This window comes from Girardinichthys multiradiatus, chromosome 18 (assembly GCF_021462225.1).
Source record: "Girardinichthys multiradiatus isolate DD_20200921_A chromosome 18, DD_fGirMul_XY1, whole genome shotgun sequence".
In the NCBI taxonomy this organism is placed as follows: Eukaryota; Metazoa; Chordata; class Actinopteri; order Cyprinodontiformes; family Goodeidae; genus Girardinichthys; species Girardinichthys multiradiatus.
Window position 1 is genome coordinate 15,455,209 of NC_061810.1, and position 17,950 is coordinate 15,473,158.

Genomic DNA, 17,950 nt, shown 5'->3' on the forward strand with positions numbered 1-17,950 from the left:
CAGGCCAATTGAGCACAGTGATACCATGGTCAGTAAACCATTTACCAGTGGTTTTGGCACTGTGAGCAGGTGCCAAGTCATGCTGAAAAATGAAATCTTCATCTCCATAAAGCTTTTCAGCAGATGGAAGCATGAAGTGCTCCAAAATCTCCTGATAGCTAGCTGCATTGACCCTGCCCTTGATAAAACACAGTGGACCAACACCAGCAGCTGACATGGCACCCCAGACCATCACTGACTGTGGGTACTTGACACTGGACGTCTGGCATTTTGGCATTTCCTTCTCCCCAGTCTTCCTCCAGACTCTGGCACCTTGATTTCCGAATGACATGCAGAATTTGCTTTCATCCGAAAAAAGTACTTTAGACCACTGAGCAACAGTCCAGTGCTGCTTCTCTGTAGCTCAGGTCAGGCGCTTCTGCCGCTGTTTCTGGTTCAAAAGTGGCTTGACCTGGGGAATGCAGCACCTGTAGCCCATTTCTTGCACACGCCTGTGCACGGTGGTTCTGGATGTTTCTACTCCAGACTCAGTCCACTGCTTCTGCAGGTTCCCCAAGGTCTGGAATTGGCCCTTCTCCACAACCAGGCTGGGAGTTTTAAAGGCCTCAGGAATCTTTTGCAGGTGTTTAGAGTTAACTCGTTGATTCAGATGATTAGGTTCATAGCTCGTTTAGAGACCCTTTTAATGATATGCTAATTTTGTGAGATAGGAATTTTGGGTTTTCATGAGCTGTATGCCAAAATCATCCGTATTAAGACAATAAAAGACCTGAAATATTTCAGTTAGTGTGCAATGAATCTAAAATATATGAATGTTAAATTTTCATCATTACATTATGGAAAATAATTAACTTTATCACAATATGCTAATATTTTGAGAAGGACCTGTATATATTCACATTTTGTCATTTACAACAACAGCTTTAATGTACTTTTATTTGGATTTCATATGATAGACCAACACACAGTAGAACAAAGTTGCTTTAATCTAAATCTGAAAAGTATATCGTGTATGTATTCAGCCCCCCTGGGTTAATACTTTGTAGAGCTACCATTTACTGCAACCAAAGATGCAAGTCCTTTGGAGAAAGTCTCTATAAGCTTTGCACATTCAGAGATGGGACGTTTTGCCCAGTCATAGCTCAAGCTCAGACATGTTCGATGGAGAACATCTGTGACCATCAAATTTATGCAACAGATCCTCTTCTAGATTTATGTCTGAATGTTGACCACTCTAACTAATGAATATGCTTTGATTTAACCCATTTATCTGTATCTCTGGCTGTATCTTTAGCAGCATTTTATAGTGCAAGGGGGGAATCTGCCCCAGTCTCAAGTATTTTTCAAGCAGGTTTTCTGCCAGGACTGTCCTGTTTTTAGTTCCATCTATCCTCCCTTCAACTCTGATGTAGTCCTTGTTAAAGAAAAGCATCTCCACAGCATTATATGTACAGTAACATGTTCAATTGATTAATTAAACAGTGCTTTGTTATATGTTAAAAACTTTGGATATTATTTTCAAACCTAATTTATTACTTCCAAGAACTCCATAACTTCATCCTTGAACTGTTTGTTTTGATTCTTTGGTCTTTATGATGCAATTTGTCTACTAATGTTCTCTTAAAAACCCCTGAGGCCTTGACAGAACAGCTGGATTTATACTAAGGTTAAAGTACACAGAGCTGGAGTCTATTTACTAACTAGAAAATTTCGGAAGAAAGTTAGACGGGGCCTGCCTCTTGGTGCGTTTTGCTCCGACCAGAGCTTGCTATTTTTTTTTTATGTCATTGTCTATGCTATTATCAGCTTAAAATATTACTAGTAACTCTGGAAGACTGAGGCTTTTATTTTGAAATTTTCAGTAAGGCTTATTTTAAAAGGCCAACACTGGGTGAGCTCCAACATTAGTGTGAAGCCCAGTCCTGAAAAGATCTATTGTTTAAAATGCAAAGGCTTTTATTTTGTAGAACATGTTTTGTCTTATTTTGAAAGTCCAGCATGGTTGTACTTTCAGGTCTGGGTTCGTTCCATTAGTTAAGTAGAACCCGCTTGCTATTTAAAAATCATTTTCTATGCAATTGTCAGCTTACACAATTCATAGTAACTATGGAAGGTGTGGGCTTTTATTTTGGAAGTTTCAGTAAGCCTGTTTCAAAGGACCAGCATAGTCCCATTCCCATCACTGGGGGAGCTCCAACAGTAGTGTGAAGCCCACTCCTGCAAACATCTATTGTTTAAAGGCTTTTATTTTGTAGATCATGTTTTGTCTTATTTTGAAAATCAAGCATGGTCGTCCTTTCAGGTCTGGGTTATTTCTATTAGTTATATAGAACATGCTTGCTATTCTAAAACCATTCTGTATGTTATTATAAGCTTTAAATAATCATTAGTAAGCATGGAGGGTTGATGAAAGAAATTGGCCTTTAGGGTTAATCACAGTTGTGTGGATGTTGGAACAGCAGTACATGGTGTTTAAGTATCCCACAGAACATGGCCGCCATGTAGTTGCCTCCTATGAAGATGGTCAAAGGGTTAGGGGTCGGGTCAGGTTTAAGCCATAGAAATGAATGAAAATCAATTAAATTTAATGCAAAGTCCTCAGAAAGATAGTAATCCATGCAAGTGGGTGTGTGTGTGTGTGAGTGTGTGGGTGTGTGTCCCAGTGTGAGACACAGAGAGGCAGAAAGAAAGACAGAATCACATCCAGACATATACCGTAGGAGATACACAGAGCTATAAATAGAACAGTCAGGAATGAATCAGCCAATCAGCAAAGAGCGTCAGTGTAACTTGACACCTGCTGTTTCTCACTCACGCAGCACCTCACTCTGTGTCTCCCCTGGTCTAGGCATTATAACATGGAGGCGCATGCTCCCGAACGACTGGCCATAACTCGGAAACCATAGGGGCGATCGATGTCATTCTTGGACCGTTTTTATCAGAACGGACAGGGGAACATCAATATTCATCCTTTATTTTTGAAAATATAATAATAAAGGCACAACACTGGGTGAAAAGAGAGGGAAAATGGAGAAAAAGGCAAAAATTCCTGAACATGCTCCCGAACAAAGTCTAATATCTCATGGTATACATGGTATTTGAAATTTTTTTAAACTGTGGACGACAGCTATCCCTCGTCCCCAATCATGGAGATTTTCATAGCTCTATGTCATTTACAGTATAAAATAGGAGGATGGAAAGACATGGTGTCACTCATGGATTACTGTTATTGAGAATACATGGGAGAAGGCCTACAGAAATCTGCTGACTCTTGGCGATCGAGGGGGTTTTGACAGAAAACTATGAGACCTAGAACAATGTTGAAGTTATTGTGTGAAAGCAGAGGCCCGGCCCTACAAACTGACTGAAAATTGTGACTTTAGAGCGAAATCTGTGGCCGTGAGTGCCAGTTAAAAATAATTTTTTCCTGAAAAAATCCCCTTTGTACACTAGTTAAACTGCCATCTGCAGAGTGTGATTTTCTTGCAAACTTTGTGTCGCTTGGAGTGTAATTTTATAGAAACCGTAGCAGTTATCAACAAACCGTTTTCACTTCCGAAAAGCCGGCGGATTTTTCTACAAACTGAAAGTCAAACTGTGTTTCTAGGCAAAAGTATGGCGATACAGTAGAGCCTCAAAAACAGTGAATTTTGAGGATTCCTCCACCCCTGACTCCATTAATTCCTATGGGGATTTTGGGGTGGTGGTTTTTCGTTAATTACGTCGCCACGGTAACTCGAAACGCCAATAAAAGTAATAGCACACCTCCCGGGACCGAGCCGGACGTTTTGATGTATATATTGTGGGGGTGCGCGCTGCGGTTCGGGCCGCATTAACGGAGATAGGTTACTATGGCAGGCCCCAAATAGGTGACTTCTGAAAGCAAGGGGTTGCAGTGGATTTTATTTTGGGTTATTAAACTAAAAGGGCTTAATATAAATGCTCACTGTGCTTTCCACATTTTCATTTGTAAAAAATAATTTTAAACAATGCATCATTTTCCTTCACTTCTGGATTATGCACTGCTTTGTGTTGGTATATGACTTAGACTCCCAATAAAACACCTTGAAGTTTGTAGCTATAACATGGAAAAAGGTGAAAAAGTTCAAGGATTATGAGTACTTTTGTAATATGGGTGCAACCGAGAGATTTTTGTGGTTGTCAAAGGAGCAAGTGTTTTTGTAGAATCACTGTAGGAGATAAGTATCTATAGTGTTTGGGTCATTATAGCTTCTCAGTTCTTCATGTTCATGGAAGCATTAGAACTTTCTAAATCCATTCTATCCTTTCCTCCATTCCTCGCCTTGAGCCATTATTACCAGACCTGCCATGAATATTTCCCCAGCTATCTCTGCTCACTTATGACACTATGAGGTCGCTCGGTCAAAAGACTAAAATCATCCCCAGCTAGTTTGGCTTTCGGCCCAACAAACACACAATCAACTCTCATGCACCCATAGATCCACGTACACACACTCACACTTACATCACTCAACCATTTTCCTGTTATGCCTGATAGCCAGCTTAGTGTGAGGTGTGTCCTTCTCATGTGTGACCTTCTCCTGAATGACACGACACTCCATCGAGACGCTCGATTCGCAGTGGAGAAACAATCTCCCTAATGTACCTCCATGTCTCTCCTTCTCTTTCTCATGCACACATTGACATCTGTCTTTCTCACTCCTCCCTGTTTCATCTCTCTGTCTTCTAATAATAAATTTTTTATACATCAGTGGAGGTTAGGCACCACAGCTTGCAAAGGTCCTCTTCTTAAGTTATTTTCCATTGCTGCTAAAGGGGAAGGAGAATTATTAAAATCCCAACACCTACAGGAGCTAAATAACACCCTCTTCAACCACGCTGACCTGCAGTGTGAGAGACGACATAGAGATAAAAAAGACTTGTGGTGTGAAACCTAGTTGGTGCACATGCATTCCCAAACTGCATTTCACCTTGTTGTTTCTAAATCAGATTTAAATAGTTACAAGGTACACATTTTCTAGATTTTACTTCATTTTAGGTGTAGATAATTAATGCACCGCTTCTTGTTGCGAAGGACAGATGGACAGGAGAGGAGGGCAGAACAGGGAGGCCATGTATAAATCTGGCAGGATGGGGATGCTGAGTCATGTAGTATGCAGTGACTACTGGGGGACCCAAAGGTCAATTGATCCCTATTAGAATTATCTTCATGCTTCATTGTGTTTCTGTACTCGTTCCATTAAGCAACCTCGTTCTTCTTCCTTATGGCCAGCACATACCAACTAAGAATGAAATGAGATTATGACCTGTCATTTACATATTGGAAATCTTCAAGCCGCTGTATTTACCCTTGCAGCTGAGTAATCGGCACATTTTCTACTGAAGTGCGGGTGATAAACTTAAAGCTCTAAGACTGGCAGAAAAGAATAGTGTGTCAAGTTAAGCCCCCAGAATGAATGGTCAGATTTGGATGTAATTTGGTACCCATGCAGAGTGGCAATGGCTATGTCAATGTTTGATTTGCATGTATTGGCACATCTAGAACCAGAGTGCAGAAGGGGTGGCTTCATACATGAAGCAATAGTTATCAGTCAGTCGCTGAAACATCTGTCAGTCAGACAAAGCAGTTAATAATTTCACCAGGATGCACTGAAGATGAATTAGACATTGAGGTAGTTTGATAAGGTTACATTTTGGGTATGCATCATGTCGGGTGGTCATATTTTTTTTATTTCGTGCATTTGAGACATTCAGCCGTTGTTAAATATTAGGTTATGAGTACAGTATGAGTATCATAACAAGGGAAGTTTGTTGTATTGTGTGGCGAGAATCCCTATTACATCTGAACCACTTCGAAGTGAGCCCCTTTCACAAAACGTCAAGGTGATTTTAAGGCACCTTTTTGCCGTCTCTATGTGTTTTGTGAAGGAACCAATCCACTGACAATGACAGAAGTCAGCCTGCCCTAACTTACAAAGCAAGTTATTGATGTATGGTTTGGGCAACCTGCTAGCCACAGGATTTAAAAGTGTAAACAAGACTCAGATATCATTTCCAAGAAGACTAAGAAGATGACTTATATAATTGAAATTTAAAGCATTTGCTCAGCCAACAACAGGATCACTATACTTAGTTCATCTGTCATTATTGCTTTTTATTGTGAAAGGATTGGTTTGGGGGTCTTCCGCTGAAGATTTTATGTGTAAATGTGTGTATGACAGCAATAAAACATGACACCTATTGTCATCTGACACTGCTAGCTTTACTTTTAAAAACTCACATCGGCGTTTCCTCTTGTGATTTATGAATGGCCAGAGGCAGCTCAGACGCAGCTCACATGGGTTTATGACAGAAATGTTTTATGTGCACCAACTATTGAGCAAATTAGACCTTGGTTCTGGGCTTAAAGCTGCAGCAGGTAACTTTTAACAAATATGTAAAAAATATTTTTTTACAAAAGTGTCACTATGTCCTGACAGTATAATATGAGAGATTATCTGTGAAGAAAATCAAGCTCCTCTGGCTCTTCCGAGTGGTCCAACTACCATTTGCAAAAATACACTGCTCCCGGTTAGCAACAAACACTCAGAGCCAGGATGAATGTCTTAGCTGTGTCAATCACGGTCATATACGCGCTGGTCCCAAAGTTCCCCCGCAAGATTGAACATGTGCGGCAACTGTGCTAATGGTGATATGCTCATGATTTGAGGTCCAAGTTTGTAGCCAAAGTATGGGCAAGCCATATTCAATGTAAAGCATATCCTTGATTTTTCATCCCTACCAGTGAATGTGCCACAACTATTTATCTGCCATCATCGGTGGCCCTGCCTACTAGCCTGAGTGTTAACAGCAGGCTCTGCTGTGGAAGAAGGGCTGGAGCACAACAGAGACCAAGGGGGAGGGACCTGTAAGGTGAGCTTGTTCACTTTCTGGCTAAGACAACAGTTTCTAAGAACTCCCTGCTGGAGCTTAGACGTGGTGTTTAATTTCTTCTGGCAGTGAGCGCAACTTCTTTTAAATATTGAGCATTTTGTAGCATTTTATTTTTTAACTGCTAAATATTTACTTTTTAAAAAACATTTCCAGAAGGCATATCAGAACAACTTTAGAATTATGAATGGTCTGCAGATTGGGCCAAAGCTTGAAAACAACTACCTTTTCAAATGAAACTGGGGATTGTGTCTATTTTTATTTTACCTGCTATGTGAATGAACACCAAAAGGGTACAACCCAATTCCAAAACACTTGGGAAGTGTTTTATGTAAATAAAATGTTAAAATTGTGATAATTTGCAAGCTCATATTAATTAAATAAATTATTACTGTTTTTCTCAAAAGTGGTATAATTTGTATTTTATGTATTTCATGTTTACATAACCCATTGTGTCTAAACTATGGGCATTTGTGATGGCCAAATCATTGCATTCTGTTTTTTTTACCCTTTACATAACTTTCAAAGTCTTTTAAATTGGGATTGTAAGGCAATGCATTTTTATTTGAAATTTTACATTCTACAATCTGTATTATTGTTAAATAAACATTATGAGTTAATTACATTGTTTTATTTGAATTCTTTAAGACCTTTAGTTTTTTAACACAAGTAAGGTACTATCATGTTCAATAAAAGAATATTTAGTTACAGTAAAATCAAGAGCTCAGTTTGCATTTAAGATGTTTTTTTTACAAGTCTGAAAGAAGACCAGTTATGGAAGAAAAACAGCCTAGGGTATCTAAATCAGTTTGTTTTTTGTCTGTTTCTTTATGCCTCCCTTATTGATTCAGCTGCAATAGAAAAACATATTTTTGTTTAAACCCAAAGAAAGAGGAAGGGAAAATTCCCTCTATGCACTATGTGTGAGGCAGAATGTACACATTTTTAATGATGCGGATCAGAACATTTTCCCTTAAAACAAAACACAAAACAAACAAAAAAAACTTTCAAGTATGAATTGCTACAAACTGACATGTTAAGGCTGCCACTGTGTTTGTGCATAGATGTTTCAAAGCATCTATCTATTATTATTCCAGCTAGTTACAGTGAAAGGGGGGGGGGAAGTTTCATTTTTTAATAATATAAACCAAACAATGGTAAAATCTGCTTTCACTTATGAGATGATGTCTTAAGTGCATGCATGCTATGAATATAAAACATTAAGCAACACAATGATCCCAGAGGAACTGGGTGAACCTAAACATTTATCAACTCACAATGTTAGGATTTCTGACATTAGGAGGAATCAACTTTCTCATTAAATTTCACTAAGCCAGGTCCAAGAAAATAGCACTATAACCTTTTCTATTTTATTTTAGCTATCTGCAAGGTAATAAGTCATTGTCTATTTTCATAAAATACTAACCAAGGCATAACATACCTCATGTACTGAAAAGCATTTTCACAAATGTGAGTTCTGTTGTTTGGAGGATATACACTCCAAACCCAAATAAAGCAAGCACTAGTCACACTGGCATCCTCAAAAATTAAAGTTTGCTTTATGCAAGCCATTCTTGGCCAGTCAAGTTATAGCAACAGTCAGGCAGGTGGGTAGGGAGCTATGTCCTTTCGCCTAATTGTAATCCTAATTTTTGCAAAGCCTGGCATACACAATCTGATTTCAAACGTTGTGCAAGACTTTACCATGTCACACTATGCAAGGTGAATATGATAAAATCTTAAAATACAGAAGATGCCAGACTGCACTGGTTTTAGCAGAATCACATAAGACATGTCTGACAGAAATATCAGTTGGACAATGAAAAGACTGCAAGTTACAGGAGATTCTTCTTATTGCAGCTGGACTCTGAAAAGACTTAGAGGATGATGAGGACAAGCAGATAGCTATGGAAATTTGTAGGTTGTTCTTGATCAATTTTAAGTGTTCAATCAGTTGCACTTGTGACACCACGGCTCACTGATTTCAGCTCACAGATAAATAATTCTTTACAATTTATTCACAACAAACTATTTTGTCTTAGATGTATGATAATCGCAATGTGTGAGCCAGTCTTTATCTTCATGGGGGTGGTACTGAATGATAAACTGGAGAGGTCTGCCAACATAGACACAGTGTACAAGAAGAGACTGAGCTGTCACTTTCTATGACAGATACTTAAATGTCGACAGTGACATGCTGTGTAGTGTTTTATCACACTGCCAATGAAAGTTTACCGATCTATGCTGTTGTCAGCTGGGCTAGTGGCATGAGAGACAAAACTACCAGACATCTCGACAAACTGGTGGAAATGGCCAATTTTGTGATAGGCAGGGATATGGAGCTGCTTAAATAGTTGTGGAGCAGCAGTAAATGAGGTTAGTTATATTTTATAATGGAGAACAGTAAACACCCCCTGCCTGGACAGAAGAGCAACTGCAGTAAGAAGCTTATCCCCATAGCCATATGCCTTTTAACAGTAACTGCTAACATGTTTTTCTCACATTCATATTATTTAAATGTATTTTTAACTAATATAATGTACAGTGATTAGAAATATATTCATTCTGAGATGCACAGAAATTCATGGGATGAATGTAGTCTTTTCTATTGTATTCACTTGTAGGACAGTGTAAAACAAGTGATGACTGAAACTGACAAACCATCTATAGACATATGTATGGCTCAACCAAACCAACGAAGGTATGTTAATTGTAAAGGTTACATGAACTTAAAAATCATCAAAATGTCAACTTGATAAGGTTGAACTCAGTAGTTATGGTTGTGTAATACCATATTTATTTTGCTACAGTTTCTGCTGAGCATTTGTAGAATTTCTTATTTGCCACTCCTACTGTAAAAGAGAAGAACAGACAACTCCAGGAAAAGTAAAAAAGGAACTCTGTCAGGACCATTGCATGAACATACTCTCATCGAACAGGGACAAATATTTCTTCCTACAAGGTTATGTGAAGTTATGATCAGTAGTTAAACGTTCCCTTACCTATCTGAGACAGATGTTAAATTGAGCTGATTGTGTTCAAAGCAGCTTAAACAGAAAATGTTCATATCCATGGCATACCAGTCTGTATTAATGACACTGATATGGCTGTCACAGTTTTTTCAGCCGAACACCTTCTGTGGTCCTACTCCGAGGTTAAGATAGTCAATACTGCTGATTTTTAAATCCGTTTCGTCAGGTACAAATTGTTAGTCTGCTATGTGCTCGCTTAGAGTGGAGTAAACTTTGAGACTTTGCATTCATTCGCAGAATGACAATAAAGACATTACATTCTGGTGCTTGCAGGACATTATGCCAATTACTCTAATGATTAAAATTAACTGATTGGATTGATAAGTGAATCAGGTGGATTGATACAACCAACATAACATTAACAAAGTAACACATAAATTGTGCAGCTGAGTAAACGGTGACAAACTTACCAACAAGCGACTTTTGTGTTACCATGCTAAAGTTATTTTGGTTGAGTCTACTGAGATTATTCACAAAAAAACTATGAGAAACACAGAAACCTTCAATGCCACTTCAGAAATGACAATCTAACATACAGTACAGACCAAATGTTTGGACACACCTTCTCATTCAAAGAGTTGTCTTTATTTTCATGACTATGAATATAGTAGCTTCACACTGAAGGCATCAACACTATGAATTAACACATGTGGAATTATATACTGAATAAAAAAGTGTGAAACAACTGAAAATATATCTTATACTCTAGGTTCTTCAAAGTAGCCACCTTTTGTTTTGATTACTGCTCCGCACACTCTTGGCATTCTGTTGATGAGCTTCAAGAGGTAGTCACCTGAAATGGTTTTCACTTCACAGGTGTGCCCTGTCAGGTTTAATAAGTGGGATTTTAAGCCTTATAAATGGGGTTGGGACCATCAGTTGTGTTGTGCAGGAGGTGGATGCAGTACACAGCTGATAGTCCTACTGAATAGACTATTAGAATTTGTATTATGGCAAGAAAAAAGCAGCTAAGTTAAGAAAAACGAGTGGCCATCATTACTTTAAGAAATGAAGGTCAGTCAGTCCGAACAATTGGGAAAACTTTGAAAGTGTCCCCAAGTGCAGTCGCAAAAACCTTCAAGAGCTACAAAGAAACTGGATTACATGAGGACCGCCTCAGGAAAGGAAGACCAAGAGTCACCTCTGCTGCGGACGATAAGTTCATTCAAGTCACCAGCCTCAGAAATCGCAGGTTAACAGCAGTTCAGATTAGAGAACAGGTCAATGCCACACAGAGTTCTAGCAGCAGAAACATCTCTAGAACAACTGTTAAGAGGAGACTGTGTGAATCAGGCCTTCATGGTAAAATAGCTGCTAGGAAACCACTGCTGAGGACAGGCAACAAGCAGAAGAGACTTGTTTGGGCTAAAGAACACAAGGAATGGACATTAGATCAGTGGAAATCTGTGCTTTGGTCTGATGAGTCCAAGTTTGAGATATTTGGTTCCAACCACCGTGTCTTTGTGCGGCGCAGAGGAGGTGATGGGATGGACTCTACATGCCTGGTTCCCACCGTGAAGCATGGATGAGGAGGTGTGATGGTGTGGGGGTGCTTTGCTGGTGACACTGTTGGGGATTTATTCAAAATTGAAGGCATACTGAACCAGCATGGCTACCACAGCATCTTGCAGCGGCATGCTATTCCATCCGGTTTCCGTTTAGTTGGACTATCATTTATTTTTCAACAGGACAATGACCCCAAACACACCTCCAGGTTGTGTAAGGGCTATTTGACCAAGAAGGAGAGTGATGGGGTGCTGCGCCAGATGACCTGGCCTTCACAGTCACTGGACCTGAACCCAATTGAGATGGTTTGGGGTGAGCTGGACCGCAGAGTGAAGGCAAAAGGGCCAACAAGTGCTAAGCATCTCTGGAAACTCCTTCAAAACTGTTGGAAAACCATTTCAGGTGACTACCTCTTGAAGCTCATCAACAGAATGCCAAGAGTGTGCAGAGCAGTAATCAAAGCAAAAGGTGGCTACTTTGAAGAACCTAGAATATAAGACATATTTTCAGTTGTTTCACACTTTTTTGTTCAGTATATAATTCCACATGTGTTAATTCATAGTTTTGATGCCTTCAGTGTGAAGCTACAATATTCTTAGTCATGAAAATAAAGAACTCTTTGAATGAGAAGGTGTGTCCAAACATTTGGTCTGTACTATATAACACACAGCATAACTTTGTATTCCACAGATGTAATCATTTTATTTAGTCTTTTTTAAATTACTCAACTAAGCTAAAATAAGGAGGTCATTTGACTAGCTGCTGTTCTTTTCATCACTCTACAATCTCACAGCAATATGTAGTCTCTCTACTATGTAGTGACAAAAACTTCACAAGCTGTACTTCAACGTATCCAAACCATCCCTTTAGGGTACCACACATCATTTTATAATGATTAGATCATTTTACAGCTGCTGAATTCAGGTTAAGAGGAAACCAGAAAACAGTCTTGTCTTTGCGTTAAGATTTGAGATTAAATGTCTGTCTGTTTGTGTTAAAATATTGGGTCCTGAATAAACCAGAGAACAAAATGATCATCCTTAATCCAGTCATTTCCCTCCAGGCAGAAGGTGAAGCATTGTTTGTTCTGCATGTGGGCAGGAGGGACAGCCCATTTATTGTTGAAACTGTATGCATCATGCAGCTGCAGGTAGTCTTCGTGCATTGTGAAGCTGCATCCAAAACAGATAAGGCCTGTGGTACAAATCTTTTGCAAAGTCATCACAGATGACACGTTTAAATAGAACTGACACATCGATTTGCATTTTCTTCAGATTTATGAGCACATAAACACTCTTATTTTCCTTTAGTAGGGAAATGATTGTGTGGGAAATCTTATGCTGCCTGTTTCATTAAACAGCGCAGGATTGAATTGAATACACAAAGTGCAAGACTGTGACTTTTAAATTCAGCTATTTATCAAGTGTGGAGGTTCTAGCTATCAGAGTGCGAGAGTTGCAAAGACAAGTGATTACCATTTAGATTTTTTAACGTTATAAAAAACACACTATCTTTCTGCAGCACTCTGACATGCGCACATCATTTTCAAAGCTTTACGTACAAAAAGAAGAAAGAAAAATCTTCACGTCTGGCTAGGCTCTTGACACAAATGCGCTGCTGCGGTATGTGAAAATGTAGAGCTGCCTAAAAAATGGAGCCTTCTGCACACCTTCTGGAGACACATACTGTAGACGAAGAAAACAGATCCAATTAATTATTCACAGTATCTTTTCTCTTGAGAATCTCCTCTGATCCAGACGAGCATTATATCTGGCCTTTTGCCCCATTTTGCTCATGCGTTTGGGTGATCAAAGCTTGGAATACAGGAAAAGGAGGGGACCTAGGTACACAACCATCAGCCACAGCTACAGTGATAGTACTGATAATAAGGTCAAAGGGTTATCTATCAAAAACCATCAGATCTCAGCAACTCACTGTGTCTTCCTTCCAGATAGCCAATCATAGCTCAACCAGCAGCAAGCAGCGTCTGGGAAGATTGTAGTAATAAAAGTAACTTGGGGAAATAGACAGGTTATATGACAAGGGACAAGTATTGAGAAATCATTCAGTCACTTATCTTTTCTTTAGCTATAGAGGGTTTTAGTTTGAGAATGTGGATAAGTGAAATCTTTGTTAATGCTAAGGACAAAGTTCGAAAGAGATTAGAGTCCACACAGTGTGAGCTAAATAGCGAAACCCCTCTGACATTTCCTTTGAAAAACAGCATTGGAAAACTGTTATTGTAAAATTGTATCTTGTCAAACCAAAAAATAATTTTCAAAGATGATATCAGCATATGTACACAATTTGTTTCTCTTTTCACAAATAGTAATAAACATTATTAAATCTCAAGTTTTGTTTTTAAGGATTTCTCTTCAATATAGAATACTCCAGCTAATGTTTGACCGTAGAAAATATTGAAGATTTTTCAACTAGAGATGAACAAAAGCTGCTCAGACTCCTTAAAAAACACAGACTTTTATGAGGAACCAAATTGTAAGCTAGGACTAAGATACCAACTTTAGCATCAATAGCCACCCATTCACAGCAACATTCAGATTTATTTTTTTACAGTACTAACACTGTGCATACCACTGGGAGCACCAGTTCTCATTGACTCATTGAGCAAATCATTGATGAGCTTCTTATTTTATCCCAGGACTTTCTACTCCCTCTGCCCTTGAGAGACAGCCATTTCAAAAGGTTCCACTGTATGTACATTTCATTTAACAGCAGAAAATCAGAGAAAATTGAGCTGCAAAGGGGACATTAGTTCCTTTTTTTGTCCAGATTTCCATTTGAGGAGGCAAACTAAAAGAGCAGGTCATATTTAGTAGTGAGTTTCCCTCATGTAAAGAACAAGTAGAGAAAAAAACCCTTAAATACATTCTTAGCAGTTTGAGCTACTGCTTTATTATTCCTTATCACACCTCATCACTTTTACATGAGACAGGTTTTTATCTTGTCACAGTTCTCACATCAGAACCATGTGAGTTACTGTACTAACAGCACGGTGGTCGCTAAAGCGTCCTATAATGGATTAGTGTGCTAGGAGTTTTTTAGTCCTTTTGGCTTGTGCTAAAAATGTCTCCACATAAACAGCTATATTGGCTTGAGATTGTAAAATTGTGACAATGAAAATTGTGGTAAAAAATAATAATCCTGAGCTGTAAAAAATATCTAATCTTAAATTAGCTTTGATTTCCAGGAACTTTAATTTTATTTTGTTTTGGATGCCATCAGTTCACATTTGAATTGACCCACCTCTGAGTAACAAATAATTCTCTGAGTTACTTAGTTTTCCCAACTGATTTTGCTAAAACTGCTGTATTTTTGCATGTTAGACACTAACTGTGCATAAATACTCCAAACAACCCCACTTGTGATACTGAATCACTTCAAGGCGAACATGCTAAGGAAGTTGATTTATGTTGGAATTATAATAAATTTCTCTCCAAATCCAGTTTGGAATGTTAATGAAAACTGCAAACAGCCATGATGGCATTTGCCTCTTTATGTTCCGCTTCTGTAACACGCTGGAGAAAAAAAGAAACATGCTGTGCTCCATGTTGGTAAGTACAAGCCCCCACCCCCCCCTCCTACTGCATCACACAGACGCATGCAAACTGATTTGAAGCAACAAACACATCACCGTTCACTTTGGGTTTACTCTTGCTCCTGATGCTGTGCTCGTGAAACTCCTGCATTGCACTGAAACAACTACAGCACAGCACCTGAACAGGGACAAACAGCAGGACTATTGACAGGCTCCTCTCCGCTTGCGTCAGAGATTCATTGCCTTTTTACCCTGCCCCCGCCACGAGAGCGAGTAGATGCATACACATGATCTATGTAGCTCTGCAGTGGCATAAGATAAAAAGGGCAAGATGAGATGATAAGGGCTCGAACAGATGGAGGAGGATAATTCAGGTACTTTTCTTATCAACACATCCTTTCATTTTCCTGCTCTCCTGTTTCACAGCTACCTGGTATAATCTCATTCCTCCTCTTGCTGTTTGTGACTGTCTTGTTTGATGTTCACAGTTTTTGATCCCTCATAAGGTGATGCACACTTTTTATCCGACAAGTAACTGGGGAAGGGATTGGAGAGATGAAATGCAGCATGCGATGCCAACTGCAGTCAGATGTAAAGGGGGGCATCTTGGATGTGGTGCCACAGTCGGATCATGCATCAGCAGCTTTTAAAACCTTTCCGTTCCTATTTTTTGTCCCTCTTTTGGATCATTTTTTTTGGCTCAACAGTAGAGGCTTACCTTCAGGTCTCTGCAGGAGTAACTGGCAGGTTCCGTTCAAGACATTTCACAGCTGCTCTTCTCACCAGGACTGCACACTCCTTCCCTGGCTTTGTTCAATCAACAACAGCCCTCCTGCCTCCCGCCTGCCACCCAGCTCCTTCTGCTCTTCACTGCTCTCTGTCTACTTCTGTGCAAGAGGGGGGTCTGTGTTCGTGTGTGCGAGGGAAAGAGAGAGAGAGAGAGAGAGTAAGAGAGGCGGAGTGGATGGGAGAGGAGATGTGAAAGATGTTATAAGCTGTGTTTTCGCTCGGATATTCTCACTTTTCCCACCCTCGTCTTTTAGGATTTGAACCCTGTGTGCCTTTTTTTCGCTGCTGCAGGGGCTTACAGAAATCGGCCCTAAAAAGTAAAGTACATGGATCATGGTGTGATGAAGGGATGAGTGTTCATGTGTGTTGGGGCTGCAGACAGGGAATAAGTGGTATTGAAGAGGAGGCTGCCATAATCAATTGCACTAAAACTGCAGCTGAAGAAAAGCCCCCAGGGTGTGAGAGTGATACAAATGTAAACAGAGAAAGGAAGAGGGGAGGAAGAAAGTGAAAAAAACAATTAAATTATAAAGACAAGAGGCCATTGGATTCAGAATTTCACATCATGAGTTAATTGCAGAGATTTTGAGTCAATATCACAAAAAACTACATTTATTTTGCAACTCTGAAGCCTCTTTTAAAATCTGCCTCATAACAAGTGGGAGTTCTATTTGTGGAGCTCTATTTGTGTCACAAATGTCTTGAATTGTTCACGAGCAAAATCAGCAACAGTCCTTTTACACTTCTCGAACTTCTGTTCTCCTCGTCCACCCCCGTAGCTTTCATAGCATGATTTTTCATCTGTTTTACATGGGACACCTCCCTGGAGGTGGCCATCGTCTGAACTATTTCTGCCAGTAACCTCATGTTCTCTCTCTATCGATGATATACTTGCTGCTGGCTCATAGCTCATACTCTCTCTGTTTTGCCTTGTTTCTCACCTAGATGAAGCCACTAAAGGAGCTACTGCTGCCATTCACGCTTTACTTTTTCTTTAACATAGAAAGTATTCTTGGAACGGTAGTTCTGTGCTTTTGGTGTGCATGCTTAAACCCCCAGTCGGATGTGGCAGATGGTTGCTAACACTGAGGCAGGTTCTGCTGAAGGTTTCTTCCTGTTAAAAAAGGAGTTTTCCTTTCCTTTGTTGCCACATACAGGTCCTTCTCAAAATATTAGCATATTGTGATAAAGTTCATTATTTTCCATAATGTCATGATGAAAATGTAACATTCATATATTTTAGATTCATTGCACACTAACTGAAATATTTCAGGTCTTTTATTGTCTTAATATGGATGATTTTGGCATACAGCTCATGAAAACCCAAAATTCCTATCTCACAAAATTAGCATATTTCATCCGACCAATAAAAGAAAAGTGTTTTTAATACAAAAAACGTCAACCTTCAAATAATCATGTACAGTTATGGACTCAATACTTGGTCGGGAATCCTTTGGCAGAAATGACTGCTTCAATGCGGCGTGGCATGGAGGCAATCAGCCTGTGGCACTGCTGAGGTCTTATGGAGGCCCAGGATGCTTCGATAGCGGCCTTTAGCTCATCCAGAGTGTTGGGTCTTGAGTCTCTCAACGTTCTCTTCACAATATCCCACATATTCTCTATGGGGGTCAGGTCAGGAGAGTTGGCAGGCCAATTGAGCACAGTGATACCATGGTCAGTAAACCATTTACCAGTGGTTTTGGCACTGTGAGCAGGTGCCAGGTTGTGCTGAAAAATGAAATCTTCATCTCCATAAAGCTTTTCAGCAGATGGAAGCATGAAGTGCTCCAAAATCTCGTGATAGCTAGCTGCATTGACCCTGCCCTTGATAAAACACAGTGGACCAACACCAGCAGCTGACACGGCACCCCAGACCATCACTGACTGTGGGTACTTGACACTGGACTTCTGGCATTTTGGCATTTCCTTCTCCCCAGTCTTCCTCCAGACTCTGGCACCTTGATTTCCGAATGACATGCAGAATTTGCTTTCATCTGAAAAAAGTACTTTGGACCACTGAGCAACAGTCCAGTGCTGCTTCTCTGTAGCCCAAGTCAGGCGCTTCTGCCGCTGTTTCTGGTTCAAAAGTGGCTTGACCTGGGGAATGCGGCACCTGTAGCCCATTTCCTGCACATGCCTGTGCACGGTGGCTCTG

The 17,950-nt window shown here is 39.7% G+C and overlaps 1 protein-coding gene across 2 annotated transcripts in view; it reads right to left on the reverse strand.

The window, feature by feature from the left end:
- Nucleotides 1-16,985, reverse strand: part of kcnj5 (potassium inwardly rectifying channel subfamily J member 5) — a 38,958-nt gene extending 21,973 nt beyond the window's left edge. Inside the window, exons 1-2 of one of the 2 annotated variants that reach the window (XM_047391468.1) lie at nucleotides 15,725-16,985; nucleotides 13,386-13,437 (exon numbers count right to left, since the gene is read on the reverse strand). In XM_047391468.1, coding sequence (XP_047247424.1) covers nucleotides 13,386-13,413 — 28 coding nt within the window. In that variant the 5' untranslated portion in view covers nucleotides 13,414-13,437; nucleotides 15,725-16,985. The remainder of the gene's footprint in view (nucleotides 1-13,385; nucleotides 13,438-15,724) is intronic. The other variant, XM_047391469.1, reaches the window with a different exon arrangement.
- Between the last annotated feature and the right edge of the window lie 965 nt (nucleotides 16,986-17,950).